Source organism: Takifugu rubripes, chromosome 8, assembly GCF_901000725.2.
Source record: "Takifugu rubripes chromosome 8, fTakRub1.2, whole genome shotgun sequence".
In the NCBI taxonomy this organism is placed as follows: Eukaryota; Metazoa; Chordata; class Actinopteri; order Tetraodontiformes; family Tetraodontidae; genus Takifugu; species Takifugu rubripes.
Genome location: NC_042292.1, coordinates 336,998 through 357,253, shown reverse-complemented (window position 1 = coordinate 357,253; position 20,256 = coordinate 336,998). Strand labels below are relative to the sequence as shown.

Genomic DNA, 20,256 nt, shown 5'->3' with positions numbered 1-20,256 from the left:
CACGTGACTACTCTGCTGTACAATGGTGCTTTAAGTTAAGTCCATTATAATGAGATGTTGTTAAACCTAGTTCTAACCCTAGTTTTGAAGTACGGTGTTGAGGTAGAACATGTGTCAGTGGGCCAGATTCACCAATATGTTCTTAAGAATCTTCTTAGATTCTTTCTTAAGTTGTTATTAAGAAGTTTTTTAAGAAAACCCTATGTCGGATTCATCAACGCGTTCGTAAGCCCCAGAATTGTTCGCAGCTGTGTTCTTAGATTGATGAATGCCATCTGTTCGTAAGTTGAAAGCGCGTGCCAGGTGAGTCTAATTAACATACGATTAGCATAAGTCACCGCCCACTAATGCCCATAAAAGGAACTGCAGCAGGACCCTGTAGACAGAGCAAAAAGCAGCAAAATGCCCAAAGCGAAATGCCCAAAGCTTGCCTCTCCACGCCTGATTTCTGACGCCGCGTTGAACAATCAAGAAAGGATGGCTAACACGCTTGATAAAATTGCCTCAACCCTGATGACTATAGCCAACACGCTTAAAGAAATCAACGAGAATGTAAAAAAAATAAACGTGTAAAAGCTGTGCTCTGAAACCGGTCTCTCTTATTTTTTTCTTTTTGAAGTGAATCAAGACTGTTAGACTGAAATTGTGACAATAATGCATTTTATTCACAAACGGGCAATTAATCGCGCTTGAACGTGAACCACGTGCCTGCAGTCTGGCCCCATCATTGCGCACATCCTCACGGGGTTGTGGCTCTGTGTCCAAACACATCCAGCGCCCCTTTAAAATGCCGATGGTGCGTTCAATGGTGGAGCGACTGCGCGCATGCATCTGATTGAATAAAATTTCCTGTGGAGTCTAAGGGTTGGTCAGTGGTGTCAACAACCAGGGAGCCAGGGCATATCCTCGATCAAATCAAATCAAATCAAATCAATCTTTATTTATATAGCGTCTTATACAATCAAAATTGTTTCAAGGCGCTTTCCAGAATCCCAGGGCCTGACCCCAGACAAGCAACAGTGGCAAGGAAAAACTCCCCTTTAACAGGAAGAAACCTTGAGCAGGACCAGGCTCATGTAGGGGGACCCTCCTGCTGATGGCCGGCTGGGTAAAGAGAGAGGAGAGGAGGGAGGACAGGTAGAGGATAGGATAGGTAGGAGAGGAGAGGGGTAGAGGAGAGGAGGGGTAGAGTGAAGGGGAGGTAGAGGAGAGGAGAAGGAGGAGGAGGGGAAAGAGGAGAGGAAAGAAGAGGAGAGGGAGAAGGAGAGGAAAGAAGAGGAGAGGGAGAAGGAGAGGAGAGGAGAGGAGAGGAGAGGAGAGGAGAGGAGAGGAGAGGGAGAGGAGAGGAGAGGAGAGGAGAAGGAGGAGGAGGGGAAAGAGGAGAGGAAAGAAGAGGAGAGGGAGAAGGAGAGGAAAGAAGAGGAGAGGGAGAAGGAGAGGAGAGGAGAGGAGAGGAGAGGGAGAGGGAGAGGAGAGGAGAGGAGAGGAGAGGAGAGGGAGAGGGAGAGGAGAGGAGAGGAGAGGAGAGGAGAGGAGAGGAGAGGAGAGGAGAGGAGAGGAGAGGGAGAGGAGAGGCACAGAGCACAGAAACACACACAAAAAATATGCACAATCACTTCAACGGGGCCGGCGGTCATTATGCAGCTCCGATGGCAGTGATACCTGCAAATAGATAGGGGGGGGGAGAGAAGCAGAAAAACTACACAAGAATCAGCATAACTAGTCTGCTTGATGAGGAGAGGAAAGGAGAGGAAAGGCAGAGGAAACCATGACCCAGTGGAGTGACAGAGGCCTGTCAGGTGATCATGTTTCCGGACCCCGGCAGCCTTGGCCTATAACAGCATAGCTAGAATGTGACCTAATGATTAGACGACCCCCTAAGTATGATAATTTGTCTGTCTATGATAGTAACTGGAACTACTGAATTAGTAACAGTAAGCTTTTTCAAAGAGGTAGGTTTTGAGTCTGATCTTAAAAGTAGCGATGGAGTCAGCCTCCCGTACCTGGACAGGGAGCTGGTTCCAAAGCAGGGGGGCCTGGTAGCTAAATGCTCGGCCCCCCATTCTACTCCTAGAAACTCTGGGAACCACAAGTAGACCAGCATTCTGAGAGCGGAGCGGTCTATTGGGCTGATAGGGTATCACTAGCTCCTCCAGGTAGGATGGAGCTAGGCCTCTGAGGACCTTGTAGGTCAGAAGAAGGGTTTTAAAAGTTATTCTAAATTTAACGGGCAGCCAATGAAGCGACGCCATTACAGGACTTATGTGATCTCTTTTGTCAATACCTGTCAGAACTCTGGCTGCAGCATTTTGGATCAACTGGAGGCTTCTTAAAGAGTTGTTTGGACACCCTGATAATAAGGAGTTACAGTAGTCCAGCCTGGAAGTAACAAATGCATGGACTAACTTTTCAGCATCAGGCTGCATCAGTAGCTTCCTGATCTTTGAGATGTTCCTCAAGTGAAAAAAGGCACTTCTAGAGACTAATTTAATGTGTGAGTTGAAGGAGAGATTTTGATCAAAAGTTACTCCTAGATTCCTCACAGAGAGACTAGATGTTAATGAGATACCATCTAGAGTGATCATGTGATCTAATCTATCCCTGAGAGGTTCAGGACCAAACACCATGACCTCAGTTTTTCCTGGGTTAAGGAGGAGGAAATTTGAAGACATCCAGGACTTTATGTCTTTAAGACAGGTCTGGAGCTTCACTAACTTCTCGGTCTCCTCGGGTTTCATGGATAAATAGAGCTGAGTGTCATCAGCATAACAATGAAAATTTATCCCATGCTGCCGAATAATGTTCCCTAAGGGAAGCATGTACAAGGTGAAGAGGATTGGTCCGAGTACGGAACCTTGAGGAACTCCATGGCTAACCCTACTGTATGAGGAGGGAACGCCGTGGACATGGGCAAACTGGTATCTATCAGATAAATATGATCTAAACCAGTCTAGTGCTGTCCCTTTAATCCCAATCACATGTTCCAGTCTCTGTAACAGGATGCTGTGATCAACTGTATCAAAAGCAGCACTGAGGTCCAGCAGAACCAGCATAGAGACCAGTCCATGATCGGAAGCTATGAGAAGATCATTAGTGACTTTAAGAAGTGCTGTTTCTGTGCTGTGGTGAGCTCTAAAGCCTGACTGAAACATCTCAAACAGGCTGTTCCTCTGCAGGTGCTCCAGTAACTGAGTCACCACCACCTTCTCTAGAACTTTAGAGATAAAAGGAAGGTTGGATATTGGCCTATAATTTGCCAAGACATCAGGATCCAGTGATGGTTTTTTAAGCAACGGCTTAATCACTGCCACCTTGTAGGACCGGGGTACATAACCTGACACTAAAGAACCATTGATCTGGTCCAGGATAGAACTGCCTATCAGTGGTAGAACATCCTTCAACAGGTGTGTTGGGATGGGATCTAAAAGACACGTAGTGGTCTTGGATTTCTGAATTAGCGATGACGCCTCAGAAAAATATATAGGGCTGAAGGAGCTTAAGGGCTCGTTGGAGACCCTGCATGTTCCCACAGTCGGCACATCTGGTGATGGTCCAGTTGTAGGGATGGCCTGGTTAGCTTTCTCTCTGATAGCTAGAACTTTATCAGTGAAGAAGCTCATGAAGTCTTCACCACTAAGGGAAGAAGGGATACGTGGATCTAAAACACTGTGACTCTTGGTTAATTTGGCCACAGTGCTGAAGAGAAACCTGGGGTTGTTCTTATTTTCCTCAATCAAAGAAGAAAAATAAGCTGTTCTAGCCTTGCGAAGGGCCTTTTGTATACTAATAGACAGTCTTTCCAGGCTACATGGTAGCTGTCTATCTTACAGGAATGCCACTTCCTTTCCAGTCTTCGCACTTTCTGCTTGAGGGTCCTGATATGTGAATTATACCAGGGGGCACACCTCCTCTGATTTACTATTTTCTTTTTCAGGGGGGCAACAGAATCAAGCGTGATTCTCAGTGAGGTTGCTGCACCTTCAGCAATAGAGTCAACCTCAGCAGGGCTAAGGTTATAATGATTGATCCCTGGGGAAACACATGGTGGTCCTGGGATCAGCACAGGGATCACTTCCTTAAACTTAGCTACAGCATTATCTGAGAGACATCTGCTATAGTAAGACTTTGTTCTGAGCATAGAAGAATCCTTAATCATAAATGTAAAAGTGATCAAAGAGTGGTCTGACAGGACTGGGTTCCGAGGGAACACTGACACATGTTCTACCTCAACACCATAAGTCAGGACGAGATCTAGGGTGTGGTTAAAGCTGTGAGTTGGTTGGTTTATCTGCTGGAGGAAACCAACTGACTCAAGTAATGAAATGAAGCCATTTCTAAAGCTGTCGTTTATAACGTCCATATGGATGTTAAAGTCTCCAATGATAATGACTTTTTCCGTTCTAAGGACCAAGTCAGATAAGAAGTCAGAGAACTCAGACAGGAACTCTGAATGTGGCCCAGCAGGGGGCCGATATACAACTGCAAACAGAAGTGGCTTTTCTGTCCTCCAGTTCAGATGAGTGATGCCAAGAGTCAGGCTTTCAAATGAACTGAAGCTATGTTTTGGTCTGGGATTAATTAATAACTTGGAGTGATAGATTGCTGCCACTCCCCCTCCTCGACCAGTAACCCGTGGAATATGATAATTAAGATGGGTAGGAGGAGTAGATTCATTTAAGCTCACATACTCCTCCTCCTGAAGCCAGGTCTCAGTAAGACAAAATAAATCAATGTGATGATCCGCTATCAGGTCGTGCACTAACAGGGATTTACACAAAAGAGATCTAATATTTAACAGTCCACACTTAATTGTGATATTAGTTTCTCCAACTTGTGCTTCAGTATTAATTTTAATAAGATTTTGGTGATTGACCGCTCCCCTGCTCTGTGCTTGGTGAACTTTTAACCGTGGAACAGAGACTACCTCTATAGTGTTAAATATGTTATTGTTGGTGGATGAGGGTTCTAAGGAAGCAGCAGAGAGGTGTGTAAGACCACAACTCTGCGTCCTGGTCTGGACCCTGGATTGTCAGGTCACTTTGGGTCTAATAAAATTAGCCAGATTACTAGAAATGAGAGAAGCGCCATCTCGAGTGGGATGGACACCGTCTCTCCTAATCAGACCAGGTTTTCCCCAGAAGGTGCTCCAATTGTCTATAAAGGCCACCTGGTTATCGGGGCACCACCGTGACAGCCAGCGACGAAGCAATGACATGCGGCTAAACATCTCATCGCTGGCCAGATTGGGGATGATTTAATAAAATAAATCAAGATAAAATCAAATAAAAAGACAGTTTTGGCATGGTTTCCAATTTGGTTGATTAATGTTAAGTCATTGGCACAAACGTAATTTTAAAATTCTCCGTAAATCACAAAAAATAGGAAATAAACAAATAAATAAATATGACAGAATTATCATTGTAATATTGAATTTTATTGAACTGCACAAGAGAAGAAAACACAACCATGCCAACATGTCGGCACTGAAATGTGCGTAAGAGTACTCCTAAGTGTTCGTAGGATTTGTTCTTACCTACGCATAAATCCAGGATAAGAAGAAATTGGTGAATGCCACAATCTTCGTAAAATGTTCGTAAATGGGATTTAAGAACACATTTGTTCGTAAGAACGTTTCGTGAATCCGACCCAATGGGTGTAATGTGTATCAAAGCAGAGATTAAAAGTATAGTCCAGTCAGAAATAAAAAGGAGCTGGCAAAGGCATTTATGACACAGAAGCACGATACGGGAGAGTGTGAACAGTGTGGGTTGATGGAAGTGGTGGATCATGTCCTTTACCACTGTTCAGGGTACCAGGTACAGTGTCAGACTAAAAGAAATGCTTAAAAGAAATAAAGTACCGCTGAGTACCGCTCAGTAGCAGGGTTAGGCTTCAGGATTCCGCTCTATACTCCAGTCCAGAAGGTGGCGGTAATACAAACACAGGCTGTTCCCATGAAGAAGACGCAGCAGCAGAAGAAGCAGCAGAAGAAGAAGCAGAAGAACTCTCTACTATACTCAGCCCTTTAGTGGCGTGTTTTGTAGGGGCGTGTTTTGAAAACTCCGTAGCTAGACTTGTTAGTAAGCGACCCATTGCTTTGTTTTAAACAAGAAGTATAAAGAAGTGCTTTAAGGTGAGGAGCAGAGCATCATTTGAAGGTTGCTGTTACAGTTGTTTATGTGATTCCCAGTATCACGCATGTTAAATCACTTCGTTTCTAAAAACTAGTTAGCAATATGCTAATTGTGTCTTGTCATAAAGTGTACACGATTCTCGCCCAGAAACAAAAAGGAAGTACTGTGACTCGAATGTAGTTAATCTAAAAACGAATGTAGGTATAACTAATCATTAGAAGCTTCGTGTGTGATATTGTTTAGTGTGGGGTGGTCAGAATTGACGTTGACAGTGCAGTCACGGAAATGATGACATATCTCCGCGACGTATTATATTTTAAGAGTGTGTCTTAGCACGGAAGTAAAATTTCCCATCGCTACCTCTCTTCGTGGCAAACTATTCTCTGCCTATTCTCTCCTCTACCTGTCCTCCCCTCTTCTCCTCCCCCTTCTCCTCTCTCTCTACGAGGATCCCCCTATATGAGCCTGGTCCTGCTCAAGATTTCTTCCTGTTAAAGGGGAGTTTTTCCTTGACACTGTCGCTTGTTTGGGGTTAGGCCCTGGGATTCTGTAAAGCGCCTAGAAACAATTTGGATTGTAACAGACGCTATATAAATAAAGATTGATTGATTCATTAAAACTGTTAATTACCAAATAAAGTGAGACAATCCACATTATCTATCCTTTTTAAATTTTCTGGATGTAAAGTATCCAGTCGTTTCTGTATTATATCTTTTAGAGCCATTGAGTCTAAATGTCAAGCTGATTTCATGTTGGGCGATAAATAGGATGCCTAAGAAATATTATCTTTTGAGAATAAGGGGAAAATAGTCAAATTAATTACTTGTACTGCATCTTCCACAAGAAATATCTGGACAACACAAGCCTGGATCAACTTTCTGAATCAGAATTAGAGAACCATAATAAGTGCAACACTTTTTATATATTATGATTCTGTAATTATATAATGTCACACTCTATATATACTAATTGTTTATGGTACTGTATTAATTTTACCTTAATGTTGCCATATTGACACTTCTCTTAAATTCAATTCATTTGTTTCCAAATGCAAATATAGTGTTCTTTATAATTAAATTATGTCTTCTCTTACCCCATCTTCAGTATGTTGCCGACCACCTCGACACAAAACAGTTGCACCCTCAGTTCTAGGGATGCTGCACGTCACACAGCTGGAGCCAAGCGCTACAAATACCTCAGACGACTGCTTCATTTCCACCAGATGGACTTCGAATTTGCCTTGTGGCAGATGTTTTATTTGTTTACATCACCACAGCGAGTTTACCGAAACTTCCACTACAGGAAACAGACAAAAGACCAGTGGGCCAGGGATGATCCTGCTTTCCTAGTCCTGTTAAGCATTTGGCTGTGTGGTAAGAATGTGACAAAGGCTATGTCTAGTTGCACCAATTTTTTTTTTTGTCTATTTCAATCCTTTCTTTACAGTTTCAACAGTAGGCTTTGGTTTGGTGCTTGACATGGGACTCCTGGAGACCCTAAAGCTGCTTTTGTGGGTAATCTTTGTTGACTGCATAGGAGTTGGTCTGCTTATATCAACTATTATGTGGTAAGTATCCTCTGTGATTTTTATGTAGGCAAATAAATATGTTTGCGATATTACAAAGTATCTTTCCGATTAATTTGATCCAATCATTAATTTGATTTGCTCAACATTTAAATACCGTAATTACAGACTACAGAGCGCACCTGATTAAAAGCCGCATAATCTAATTTTAGAAAGGAAATCAATTTTGTACTTATACAAGCCGCACCGGATTTTAAGCCACAGGTATCCCACGTAGTAATATGAAAAATTAGATCGAAAACATTCAGTACCGGTATATGTTTTTATTACCGTAAGAGACGAGTCACTGACGAGTGACAAACAGACAGGTAAGAAACACCAGCCACTCTTTTCACTTGTATATTTATACAGAGACCTTAAATCCAATTTTTATCACGTCAGGATTTTTTAACTTTTCTTTTAATTTAATCCGCTTAGCAACATAAACAAATATATTCTACCGGTAAATGCTTTTTTTTTCTAACCGTGTCTGTAATGCAGCTACCTTGAAATATACGTTTGTATCAGCTACACACAAATTACGTTGTTTATGCTTTTTTACTCCAACAATGAACAATCTAAAACTCCCCAATGGCCCACCTCTAAAATCTTTTTATTTTCGCCGTGGCGATTGCTTTTGCCTTTCGTCTGATTTGTACAGCGGAAACACCGCGGCCGCCTGCTCTCTGTGTGTTGACCCAGTCTTCCAGAAAGTTTTCAAACTCGGCCAGCCTGCTATGTTTACGTCTAAAAGCTTTTGTCGTCTTTTTGCTTTGGATCAGTTCTTCAGGGTGGCGTCTCCACCTTCTCACCACTGATTACCGTAATGTATGCCAAGATTACGTGCGCCAGCTCGATTTCCTTCTTCAACCGCCAGAGTGATCGCTCTTAACTTAAAAGTCGCATCATATGCTTTTCTTCTAGTATTTTCCATGTTGATGAGCGTTAGTAAAAATGACTGATTCACAATAGTTGTGATAGAGTGCCACGAAAAAAACCATAAATAAGCCGCACCGTAGAATAACCCGCAGTGTTTAAAGTGTAGAAAAAAAGTAGCGTCTTATAGTCCGGAAATTATGGTATGCACTTTAGAAGTAAAGGCATAAAATTCAGAAAAAAAACACAATTTACAACACATAGCTATATGTGTATGAAAAGAGAATGTTTTAAACCTGGATTTTTAAAATAAAAAAATGACATTGGGAACACCTCAATATTGTCAAAAAGTTGCTAATATAGTACTTGTACAAATCCATTAAATCCATATCAATACATTGAAATTAAATGCATGTAATTTTTGATGTAAAATATTCCAGGCTCATCACCAACCAGTACCTGCTGAAACATCCAAGCAGAAACTTTGATGTGGAGTGGGGCTATGCATTTGATGTTCATCTCAATGCTTTCTATCCTCTTCTAGTCATCCTTCATTTCCTGCAGCTTCTTTTCATCAACCGTGAGTAAAACATGTTCACTACAGGTCCGTCTGATGCTATTATACAATAGGGTCCTTGTTTGATTTCAAATACAGGATGACAATGGAATGTGGAATGGAATTTGTCTTTTTTGAGTTATTCATTTATACAGTGTAATACACCGTTGACTGAGTGAGGAAGTAAAGGAATGGGAGAACAACATCATCAGTGCATCATCAGTAATAATGTTGACTTTTGCATTGGTATGTCATGGTAAAGAAATAGCTTGGTCAAAAGGCAGAGATCTTAATTACCAGTCAAACCATGGGGATACATTGAGTGAGCCAGATAAAGCACAAAGAACCTTCTTATTATTCAGAAAACCCTACAACTTCCTTCTTCTTCTCCCTCTCCTTTTCATTTTCTCTCTTTTTCTATTACTCCCCCTTCTTCTAACTATCATCATGAATTGGAAATAAAAAAGGATCACATTCAAACTTGCACTCACAGATATCCAACCATCCACAAAATGTAAAGAAAATGTGATTTATCCGACTAGGCTACTTTCTACCATTGATCCATGGTCCAGTTCTGATGCTCACATGCCATTGCTGGCGTAGCCATATCCGACAGGTCTGGAACTCTGCAGAACAAGAACATTCTATAAGAGCTCCAGTTTTGGGAAATGTACCAACCCTGTCATCTGGCTGTCACAATTTGGTCCTAAACTTGCTAAAATCCTTATGCTTGCCTTTTTGTCATCTGCTAACACATTCACTTAATGGAAAAGCTGTTTATTTGAAGGCTAATATATTCCAGTTGCTACAATGGAGACATAATTAGTGTTTTTTCTGTTATGACTGATCATTGTATATTAACACCAAAAATAGACCAACCCATACAGCCGATACCACAATATCTTATTTAAATTTGCACTGCTTTTACATTTGTGTTTTTTGCATGTTATAGATATTGTGGTCATAAACTCTGACTGGTTCCTGGGTTACTTTGTTGGCAATACTCTGTGGCTGGTTGCCATAGGTTATTATCTCTACATCACATTCTTGGGGTATAATGGTAAGTTCTATTCATATAGAATTTTATTAAGAAATGTAAAAACAAAATACTACTGTCAATTTGCCCTTTCTGGATATGTATTTTCATATTGGTGTTTGATTTTTATTCAACTTGTTTAGTTTTCTTGTTAGCCTGCTGATCAAAAGAAAACATCATAATTGACAACTAAGCCAATTAGGAATTTGAAGCTGTGCTAATAAATATCCCCTGTTATCCACACAGCTCTACCTTTCTTGACAAACACCGTTGTGCTCCTTTACCCTTTTGCACTTCTTGGCCTCGTCTATATCCTCTCCGTCTCCCTGGGGTGGAATTTCACGCAGGGCCTCTGCTGGTTTTACAAGTACAGAGTCCAGTAGGACCTGTTCACTCCAGGCATTGGACATAACAATAAGGCAATGACATTTGAGATAAACCAATAGCTTGATTATTCAGTAAAGTTGAACAGTTTGTTTATATACAGTTAGGTAAGTACTATTTATCTGTGTTCATCATCTATTTGACATTTTTTTAAAATGTGTCTTAAGTGTAAAATTGTACTTACATGAAAATCCAGATTGTGTGGTCATGTAATTTATTAAAGGATCTTCTGTCATTATAAAAATAACTGTTTTTGTTATGATGATTATATAGTACATCTTCCCATTTTAAGTGATGGTTGGAAACAGGCACTTATTTTTTGGAATAAATATTCTCACAGATACATTAGTTTGAAGTACTCAAATACTGGAGTCACTGAAATTGAGATAATTTGCACAAAAGGTGTAAAAATGACTAGTGTGTGCTGCATTTATGTAGGACATTATTGTAGCCATCTGTAGTGTAGTGTGTGGCTCCACATTTACCTCCTATGATGCCTAAGAGAAGATACTGTTGTAACATAATTTTCCCTCCTGCAGAACAGCCAGCTATTGAATCGTATGTGTGGCGAGCGACTGTTAGGCTGCACCCACTGCATCAAACCTAGCATCAATCCCCCTTATTAGGCAGGTTACGGGTGCTATAACTATGTGGTGATAGGGTTCATTAGGTGTTATACAAAAATACTTACCTTTCGCAATTGTGGCCATGACTGAGTTTTATTAAAACGGGTAAGTATGAACCGCCCCATCATGGAAATTGGAAATGGAAAAGTCACAGTCACTGTACCTTAAAGCGGGTCCCGGGGATGCGAAGACCAATTTATGGGATCCCAGATGACTGGCTGGTTGCCAAAACTGGCTTTAAGACACCCCAGGATAAAAGGATACCTTGCGGGTGTTGACTAAACTAAAAAGACAGAGGATGGGAATGTTCTTTTATGGTAGGCATCTCATACATGGTATTTGCAGAAGATAAGCTTATGTTGTTATACATGAAGGCAGAGAAATCCGCTGACCTAAAAATGCCACATAAATGCATAAGATCAGTCACGTGACATGCACAACGTTATTTAACATGAATGTTAATTGATAGTTAATTGAACTTATCCATGGGCCTCACAGGTGTAGTTTTGGACGTGTTCCACCCCATCAGACCAGATTCATCTGTAAAAGCTAACATGTTGTGCACTGGATTGGAAAAAGTCAATTTTATACACAATGTATGTATAGAAGAAGTCTTCCTTCCGCTGTCAAATCATTTTGGGCATCTGTGCTTCTGCGGTCTAGAGTTGGCCTTGGTCTTGAATTTTGACGAGTCCATCAGCTGCAGGCACTTTTGGTCTGCCTTGGTGTATGAATATATGGGAAGAGAAAACAATTGAGTTATGTAGGAACAGAACAAAGCAGTATACATTGAAAGGGGCTGAATATATTCTATACATATTTATATAATTATATATTTATATAGTGTAGAGAGTGTTCATGCTTCTTTTGAACCGCAGAACACCATCGATGTTGAGACAACTCCAAAGTGTTTACTTCTTTGAGTGTCTCCACGGGGTAATGTGTGAGTTGTCTTTTGATTGTTTTCCATAAACGGGACACACCTCATTTCCAATACTGTGGCTGACCTGGCATATCTTGTGGTTCTGGCTCTTCTGGGTTCCCATGGGATTTTAATTTTACAGGATCATCAAGTGCAGAGTGTGAAATCTGGTGTTTTACAGCCCAGTGTCGTAAGACACAAAACCAATTGTCCAGAGTATGGATAGATGATGAGGATGAAGATTGATTTTCTATCCACTTTCTATGCCATGCATAATAGTGTCTGAAAATGTCAATCTTGAGTAGATATTGCCTTCCCAATGGCTGTCTTTGTCCTGTAATCAAGTCATTGTGCATATGCTAAATTAGTAGACTAAATGTCGAATATTAATGACAAAGTATAATTGTGAATACGCTAATATTCATCATTTTCAGATCTGAGAAAAAGAATCTTGTTACCCAAAACGTTTGGGGAACAATGGGCTCTGTTTAGTTTCTGATTAGATAATGTGAAACTTTATCTTAATATTTGTTCATGGTTTGGTCCTAGCTAATCTTTAGATACCTACATAATCTACGCGTTCTTATGTCTGTAATGAGGTGAGTGGATCAGAGGTTTTCATGGTCATGGGTTAATGGCTCCCGACTTTCTGGGTCTTTCATGCTGTCGGTTGTGAGTACCGCTATTTGCGATTGACGTCAAATAGCTATGAAGTCACGCACCCTACTGTTCCCTACTTTTATATTGGTGATCAGTACAAACCAAGCATTAAAACAATAAAATATCCCTGCCTCATAATTTCACAAGTCTGTCGCAGTTGGTGGCAGTAATGTACATTGGCGCTGTTTAGCACACGGCCAAATGGAAAAGAAGAAGAAAGATCAGGAGGAGGCGGACTTTGCCTTTCTCTTTTGTATAATTCTGGGTTTCTGCAATTACCGGGTGATTCGTGGTGACATCGCTTTTCTAAGACGAGACTGAATTGCCAGCTGCTTGAGGTAACTACCCGTTGACATCGCATTCATTCAGCCGGCGGTGAGTGATTTTGCTTTTTAACTGTCAACGCATCGGGCTGCGGTTTTTAATTTCAACACCAGGTGCCTCGTAATTCATTAAAACTAGACCGTTGCGTTTATTATGTTGATTATGTGACATGCGAATAACAATGCCTTCATGTGCGGTTTCCAGATGCACTCATTAGTCTAGCCCCCCCCCCCCCAACAATATTCTCATAAACTACACAAGTCACGATGCATTTATGGCGATCAAGGGAAATCTTTGTTCCAAATTGTCTTCAAATATAACGCCATTGGTCACCGTAATGAATGAATAGAGGGAATTCGGATTTCACGGCTCGACTGATAAAACGAAACATCCTTTGATTTCAGCGGAAGCCGGGTCTCCTCGTTTGCGGTTGTTTTCTGTGCTCCTTGTCGACGATGTTGGGATTGACATTTAAAATGAGTTGCCTTTGCATGGTTCGGGTTCACTGCCTAATTTTCATAGCTTGCACACCCTTACCAGTGCCTTACAGCGTATTAGTTGTGTTCCAGACTCAAACCTACCTTCTTAAATATTTACATTGGATTTTTATTAGCACTTTGTATTGTCCAAAAAGCACTTAGTTGCCCTATTAGAAAATTAATCCTAAAATTACCTACCTAAAAAGTGTTGACTACAGAATATGAAAGTCCCCCCTTGAACATCTCAAAGATGATTGACAGAAATAAAGGTTTCCGAGCTAAAATTCAAGTGTTATAGCAAAATTTTATAAAATTCAGTCTTCATTTTGTCATTCTGGGACATTCATTCAAATTGAACTGATAACCTTCCTCATGGGACGGGTTAAATCCATCTGCAATCTGGTTTATCTAGTTGGTCTACATAACTTCAAACAATCTGTTGATTACCTTTATTAGTGTTGGAGCACAGAACTATCTGCTGAGTAAGAGAATGCAACATGTCCTATTCATTGTATATGACCCGAGCCATCTCCAAAATCAACCATTTTAAATAATTACCCTAATTTCCAGACTATAGAGCGCACCTAATTAAAAGCCGCATAATCTAATTTTAGAAAGAAAATCAATTTTGTACTTATAAAAGCCGCACCGGATTTTAAGCCGCAGGTATCCCACGTAGTAATATGAAAAATTAGATTGAAAACATTCAGTACCGGTATATGTTTTTATTACTGTAGGAGACGAGTTACTGACGAGTGACAGACAGGTAAGAAACAACAGCCACTCTTTTCACTTGTATGTTTATACAGAGACCTTAAATCCAATTTTTATCACGTGAGGATTTTTTAACTTTTCTTTTAATTTAATCCGCTTAGCAACATAAACAAATATATTCTACCGGCTTTTTTTTCTTCTAACGGTGTCTGTAATGCAGCTACCTTGAAATATATGTCTGTATTAGCTACACACAAATCACGTTGTTTATGCTCTTTTACTCAAACAATAAACAATCTAAAACCTCACGATGGCCCACCTCTAAAATCTTCTATTTTCATCGCGGTGGCGATTGCTTTTGCCTTCCGTCTGATTTGTACAGCGGAAACACCGTGGCCGCCTGCTCTCTGTGTGTTGACCCAGTCTTCCAGGAAGTTTTCAAGTTCGGGCCACCTGCGATGTTTACGTCTAAAAGCTTTTGTTGTCTTTTTGCTTTGGATCAGTTCTTCAGGGTAGCGTCTCCACCTTCTCGCCATTGATTACCGTAATGCCAAGATTACGCGCGGCAGCTCGATTTCCTTCTTCAACCGCCGGAGTGATCGCTCTTAACTTAAAAGCTGCATCATATGCTTTTCTTCTAATATTTTCCATGTTGATGAGGGTTAGTAAAAATGACTGATTCACAATAGTTGTGATAGTAGAATAAGCCGCAGTGTTTAAAGTGTAGGAAAAAAGCAGCGGTTTATAGTCTGGAAATTACGGCACCTCATTTGTTAGTCTCTGCTAAATACTTGTCTATCTCAACAAGAATTAAACTAGCAAACTGATAATTTTAAAGGGAATCTTGCTGAGGAAAAAAAAAAGCATATGTAATTAGGAAACATTAAGTGAAAGTGCTAACTTTCAAGGATGTGCAAAGCCTCACCTCTTAAAATTCATTACTTTTCTGTTTTTTTTCCCATTCTAGCAGTGCATGATGTAACAAAATTCATGGCCATTTAACTGCAACTTACATTTGAATATCTATGGTGTTTTTAACTTAATTTGGAATCATTTATAAGTCATAACGTCATAAAAGTCACAAGTCATAAAAAATGGTGCTCAAAAAATAATCCCAGATTAACAAAAAAGGCAATTTGGCAAACATATCTTATCATCAGAATAAACACAAGTGTCAGGATAACTTCAAATGCAGTGTTTTTCCTCTGCAACCCTCCATTGCCTAATCATAAAGACACTTTGCCCAGTCCTTCTGCTGTTAAAGTGCAGCGTTGCATAACTCCAATACTCCAAACCAGTTCCATCCAGTTCAGGATGGGTTGCCAGGATACTGTCTTTATGTTCTGTGCTCTTTTTTCATGAATGAATGTGTCCCTGTACATGTATCTATGTGGGGCCTTCCAGAGATTTCTTTGTGAAAGGCGATAACTGGAATTATCTTGTTATTCTTGGTCTTAAGAAAACAGCAGAATATTTTCCTTTGATTTTCTTTCCTTTGAATTTTCTTATATTTATAAGATTCATTTATTCTAAATATCTTTCTGTAGGTGACTTGGTGAATTGATCACAAGGACAATTTTGGCCTCTTTTTTATTATTTTTTTTAATGCTTCTCATTTTTGTTCTTCAGCAATTTTGTCATGGCATCTTTTTTGATGAACAATTGTTTTGGCAAATCTCTCAAGAACGTTTGGTGCGGCGCTTCAGGTAATTGCCTCATGCTTCATTTAAAACCCCCCACACACATTTCAAGACATTCTGTATGGAAAAATTTCCCAACCATTGTAGACAGCAAAATCTATACTAATAATAAAATTTACTCTTGCACATGTGCTCTACCACTAAATTCATCAAATTTAGAATGTGTGGGTCCTATGTTCTTAAATATAGTCTCTTGAAACGGGTCAGGACGAAGAAGTATCCCATAGATGTAGCCCTTCTGCAAAGTAAATTCCTATTTAAATGTCCATGGAATAGATAATTATGTGTTTAAAACAAAAATGGCCCAGTTGAGCAATTTGTTTTTAAAACATGAAAAAAAAAGAATTACATTTAGTTTTACATTTTGAATTTCACAAATTAAAGAAACAACTGTTTATACACCAAATATTTATTCATTAACAGTTTGACATCATGGAAATATATTTACAATTTAAAGGATTAACCTTAACTTCACAATAGTGAAGTGTGGCATATTGTTAAGGGAATCACATTTTGTTGTTAAAAAAACTGCATAAAAGGAACTTGAATAACACACACACATTTAACAGCGCAGTGTAATGGATGTTTTGTTTAACCCCGCATGTATATTACCGTATTTTCACGACTATAAGGCGCACCTAAAACACATTTTCTCAAAAATCAACGGTGCGCCTTATAATATGGAGCGCCTTGTGTGTGGACTGCGTTCCAAAATCTGCTGTGCGGCTTTGGTGGGTGCACTATGGTAAATGCTCCGCCAATCGATTAGCGGCACACCTACGCGTAAGGATCCCCTAAAATGATGTCTGTGTAGATTCTCAATCATCCAGGTCATTGTATCCAAGGTAGTTTTCTCTGTCAACTGGACTGGGTTTCTTCTCTTGAAGACGTTTCGCCTTCTATCCAGAAGGCTTCTTCAGTTCGAACTGAACTGCAGGCCATCGAATATGCGGCTGAAAATGGCAATCAAGCAATCATAGTGTTTTCGCTTTATGAGGAGGCGGCATCTCTCCATACGCGCAAGGACAACTGTTGCGCAGCGGCTGCCAGCGGATTACCAGGAGAGGGTGGCCATCTTCTGCACCTACTGCCGCGACAAGATAACCGTGCCCAGCCACATCACCAACATGGATGAGATCCCTCTGACTTTTAACATCCCTTTGACCCACTAAGTGGAGAAAAAGGGACCGGCACGGTGGTGATACACACAACGGGGCACGAGAATTCGTCGTTCACCGTGGTTCTCGGCTGCCACGGAAACAGACAGAGCGCTGGATGGCGGAAGGCGAACACTCCTTCACAAAGACTATGAGGCAGCGGCGGGCAGGTTATGCCACCATATGCGGGTGGATTGTAGACGCATGGGCGTCTTCATGTATTGGAAGAGCTTTCACAAAATCAACGCTGAACCGGAACCGGTCGTTGAGTCCGATTCAGATGATTAAGAAGAGGAATTTGTGATGTTGGACATTGAAATAGTGCAGCTGTTTAATTCAGATACAGAAGATGAAAACTTTGATGGTTTTGTGGCGGAAGAATGAATATTTTGTTCAATAAATGTGTCGAAACTCACTGTTTTACTTCCGTTGTCATTTTTTACTGTATGTTTCAGAATGCGCCTAATACGGTGCGCCTTATGTATGTTTTAAATACAGAAATAGCACCCATAACTGAGACTGCGCCTTTTAATACAGTGCGCCTTATGGTCGTGAAAATACGGTATGTAGGGTGAATGATCTGGGATGACAGCGATGTACCTGCTCTCTTAACATTATTGTTCTATGATTTCTACCCCAGTCTACAGATATTTCAGTAAGACAGCAACAAGCACTCACTTGGACTTTGACTATGATGGACCCTCCATGAAAACAACAGTTCCTGGTCCTCATTCACAAGTAACACACAAACACACAGAGATCTTCAACGGGACCAAAACACAACATTCACCAATGTAAGTGTTAAATTTTTTATATCTGCAGGATCTCTTGAAACAGCTGGGAGATATCCAAGTGAGTTTATCCTATATCTATATCTCTCTAACCATTTCTATTTATCTCACACCTCACCTGCCATTCTCTACATCCTCTCAGTACTTTCCATTACCTTACCACTCTGCCCAAACAGAGCTCACAAATCAGCCACACCTGCAACCCATCCACTTGCAATCAGACACACCTGCACTGAATTCACTTGCAGTCAGCCACAGTATTTTGGTATGCATACCTCCCTAGCATTTTTCCTCAGCTCGCTCAAGTAGTATTGACCCAGCCTGTTCCTGTTGTCAGCTTGCAGAAAATCTGACCTGCCGCCTGTCTCCAACCACGAGTATTTACTCGGGTCCTTTTTATCTTTTGTTGTTAAAAAAGACTGTTGCTGAATTAGAGGTTATGTGGCAAAATCTGTCAGTGCAATATGTCCAGAAATGATCATCGATCTCCTCTAGCCACCTCAAGAAGATCGAGGAGATTCTGCAGCAGCATGAGCAGTTGATGTCTGCTGACGTGGCAGAAGCCAGATAAATGACAGATTCCAATGGACAAGCTTACTAATGGACACAGCAACTAATGGTTGCTCATTCATGCCTTCTTCTCCTGTCACTGATGCAATAGTGCTGCCTGAGTCTCCAAAACTCCAAATAGGAGCCCCGGAACACTACTCCAGAAACCTGTAGTGCCTTACTGACCAAATCTTCTTCCATCCATGCACCTTCAAAACTGAGCCTGCCATCGTAGAATTTGTTTTCACCCACCTGACTGGCTGGGGGGCATCTGTGTAGAATGGTGATATGGGACTCCGCAACTCCTCAGATGAGAAGCAGGTTTTTGGCTTGGGATCTGCCAGATCAAGTAGGACAGGCGGCTTGATGGCATCTAAGCAGGGCGAAAGAACTTTGGCTGACTACTCATTGATTTCTGGACTCTTGCCAGCAAGAGTAAATGGAATTCTGTGGGGATGCTTGATATTTTTGCACTTTTCTTTTCACTAACACTAGATGGCATCACTGAAGAGAGGGAGGGGTAGAGACACCTGGGAATGCTTCCTTTCCAGGCAGGCAGCCAGAAGTTTTAGTTGTCCTACCTCTTCCAACAGAGATCCTTAACCCATGCAGCTGGGTCACACCTACCTCACTCCAGAGGAATTGGAATGATGACATTCATGTGTTAGTACTGTGGGGCATTCTGTGGCAAACCTTTGCTCATCCTTAATGAGATACTAGTAAGTCCAGCAACACTTTCTCCCCAGCCCCAGAGTCCCCTAGTACAAGCCTGACTTCTGCTTCCTGATGGTTCCCACACTTTGGCAACCCTGATTGACTCATCTGCTGAGGCCTCCATCATGGGACAGGCGGTGGCTCACCAGCTGGGGCTTGGAAAGGGTCCTCTGCCACTTCCGTCCTTCCCCAAGCACTCAGTGGTCACACGCTTGGCACTATCTCACACCAGACTCTCACACTAGCCATGCTCCTCTTCCTGGGCTTTCTAAATTTTCTTGTTGTTTTATTCAGAATTAGAGCTTTGTTGCTTCCCCAGCGATGGCTCTCACCAGGAGAAGGAGCTGACCATCTAGTAATTCCGGGTTCTGCCGTTCGGAACCACATGCAGCCCTTGCTGCACCAAATACACCGTCCAGCACCATGTTCAGGACAACTGTGGAGACAAGCCACCTGGTCGAGATCATGGAGTACTCCTAAGTGAACAGCTGCCTGCACAGCACCCACACTGCCACTAACGTGAGAGCTCTTGTTGACAACCTAAGACAGCTGTTCTTATTGGGGGCTTCAACCTCAGGCAGTGGACATGTAACATTCCAGCGGTGGTTGAGCATCTTCCCTTGGAGGCCAGATCGAAGCACACTGAGCTTTGGCTCTCCAAAGACGGGGTGGACCGCAAAATTGACTCTGATGCCATCAATGGGTCCTTTATAGCCAGGAGGTAGTATGGAGGCACAAGCATGGCTGCCGGAACTGCCATCTGTTGTGTGCTAAGCCAGTCTACCCAAGATGGTGGAAGGTCTCAATACGAATGCCCTCCTGCTGTCCCTGTGGTGATTAATCGGCAGGTATAGCATACCGTTCGAATTCTTGTATGACAATGGCACCAAGTTTGTCGGGGGAGAACACGAGCTGAAAGAAGCCTTCAAGGGCATGGCACCAGACTTGCAGGACCAGCTGGCAAAGAAGACCTCCTTCTAATTTACTTCCCCCCAAGGGCACCACATTTCAGAGGAGTCTGGGAACAGGAGGTATGATCCGTGAAGACACACTCAGGGTTATCCTCAGGA

General features: G+C 41.5%; 2 protein-coding genes and 1 long non-coding RNA gene across 8 annotated transcripts in view; 2 read left to right on the top strand and 1 right to left on the bottom strand.

The window, feature by feature from the left end:
- Positions 1-5,969: 5,969 nt before the first annotated feature.
- On the top strand, positions 5,970-10,797 carry unc50 (unc-50 homolog (C. elegans)). Its single transcript, XM_029839763.1, has 6 exons — positions 5,970-6,133; positions 7,239-7,507; positions 7,581-7,701; positions 9,015-9,154; positions 10,083-10,190; positions 10,413-10,797. Exons 2-6 carry the CDS (start codon positions 7,240-7,242, stop codon positions 10,547-10,549), a joined length of 774 nt encoding a protein of 257 aa, XP_029695623.1. The 5' UTR covers positions 5,970-6,133; position 7,239; the 3' UTR covers positions 10,550-10,797.
- A 646-nt stretch (positions 10,798-11,443) lies between these two features.
- Positions 11,444-14,653, bottom strand: LOC115250621 (uncharacterized). Its single transcript, XR_003889183.1, has 3 exons — positions 14,595-14,653; positions 11,673-11,897; positions 11,444-11,568 (listed from the first exon to the last, which is right to left on the bottom strand). It is a non-coding gene; the product is annotated as an uncharacterized lncRNA (long non-coding RNA).
- abat (4-aminobutyrate aminotransferase) overlaps positions 12,933-20,256 on the top strand; it is a 38,830-nt gene continuing 31,506 nt past the window's right edge. The window contains exons 1-5 of one of the 6 annotated variants that reach the window (XM_029839762.1): positions 12,933-13,096; positions 14,299-14,327; positions 15,905-15,981; positions 17,773-17,870; positions 17,955-17,984. In XM_029839762.1, the coding sequence (XP_029695622.1) occupies positions 15,915-15,981; positions 17,773-17,870; positions 17,955-17,984 (195 nt within the window). In that variant the 5' untranslated portion in view covers positions 12,933-13,096; positions 14,299-14,327; positions 15,905-15,914. Of the gene's footprint in view, positions 13,134-14,298; positions 14,328-15,822; positions 15,982-17,772; positions 17,871-17,954; positions 17,985-20,256 lie in introns of all 6 variants that reach the window. The other 5 variants (XM_029839760.1, XM_029839761.1, XM_029839759.1 and 2 more) reach the window with 5 other exon arrangements.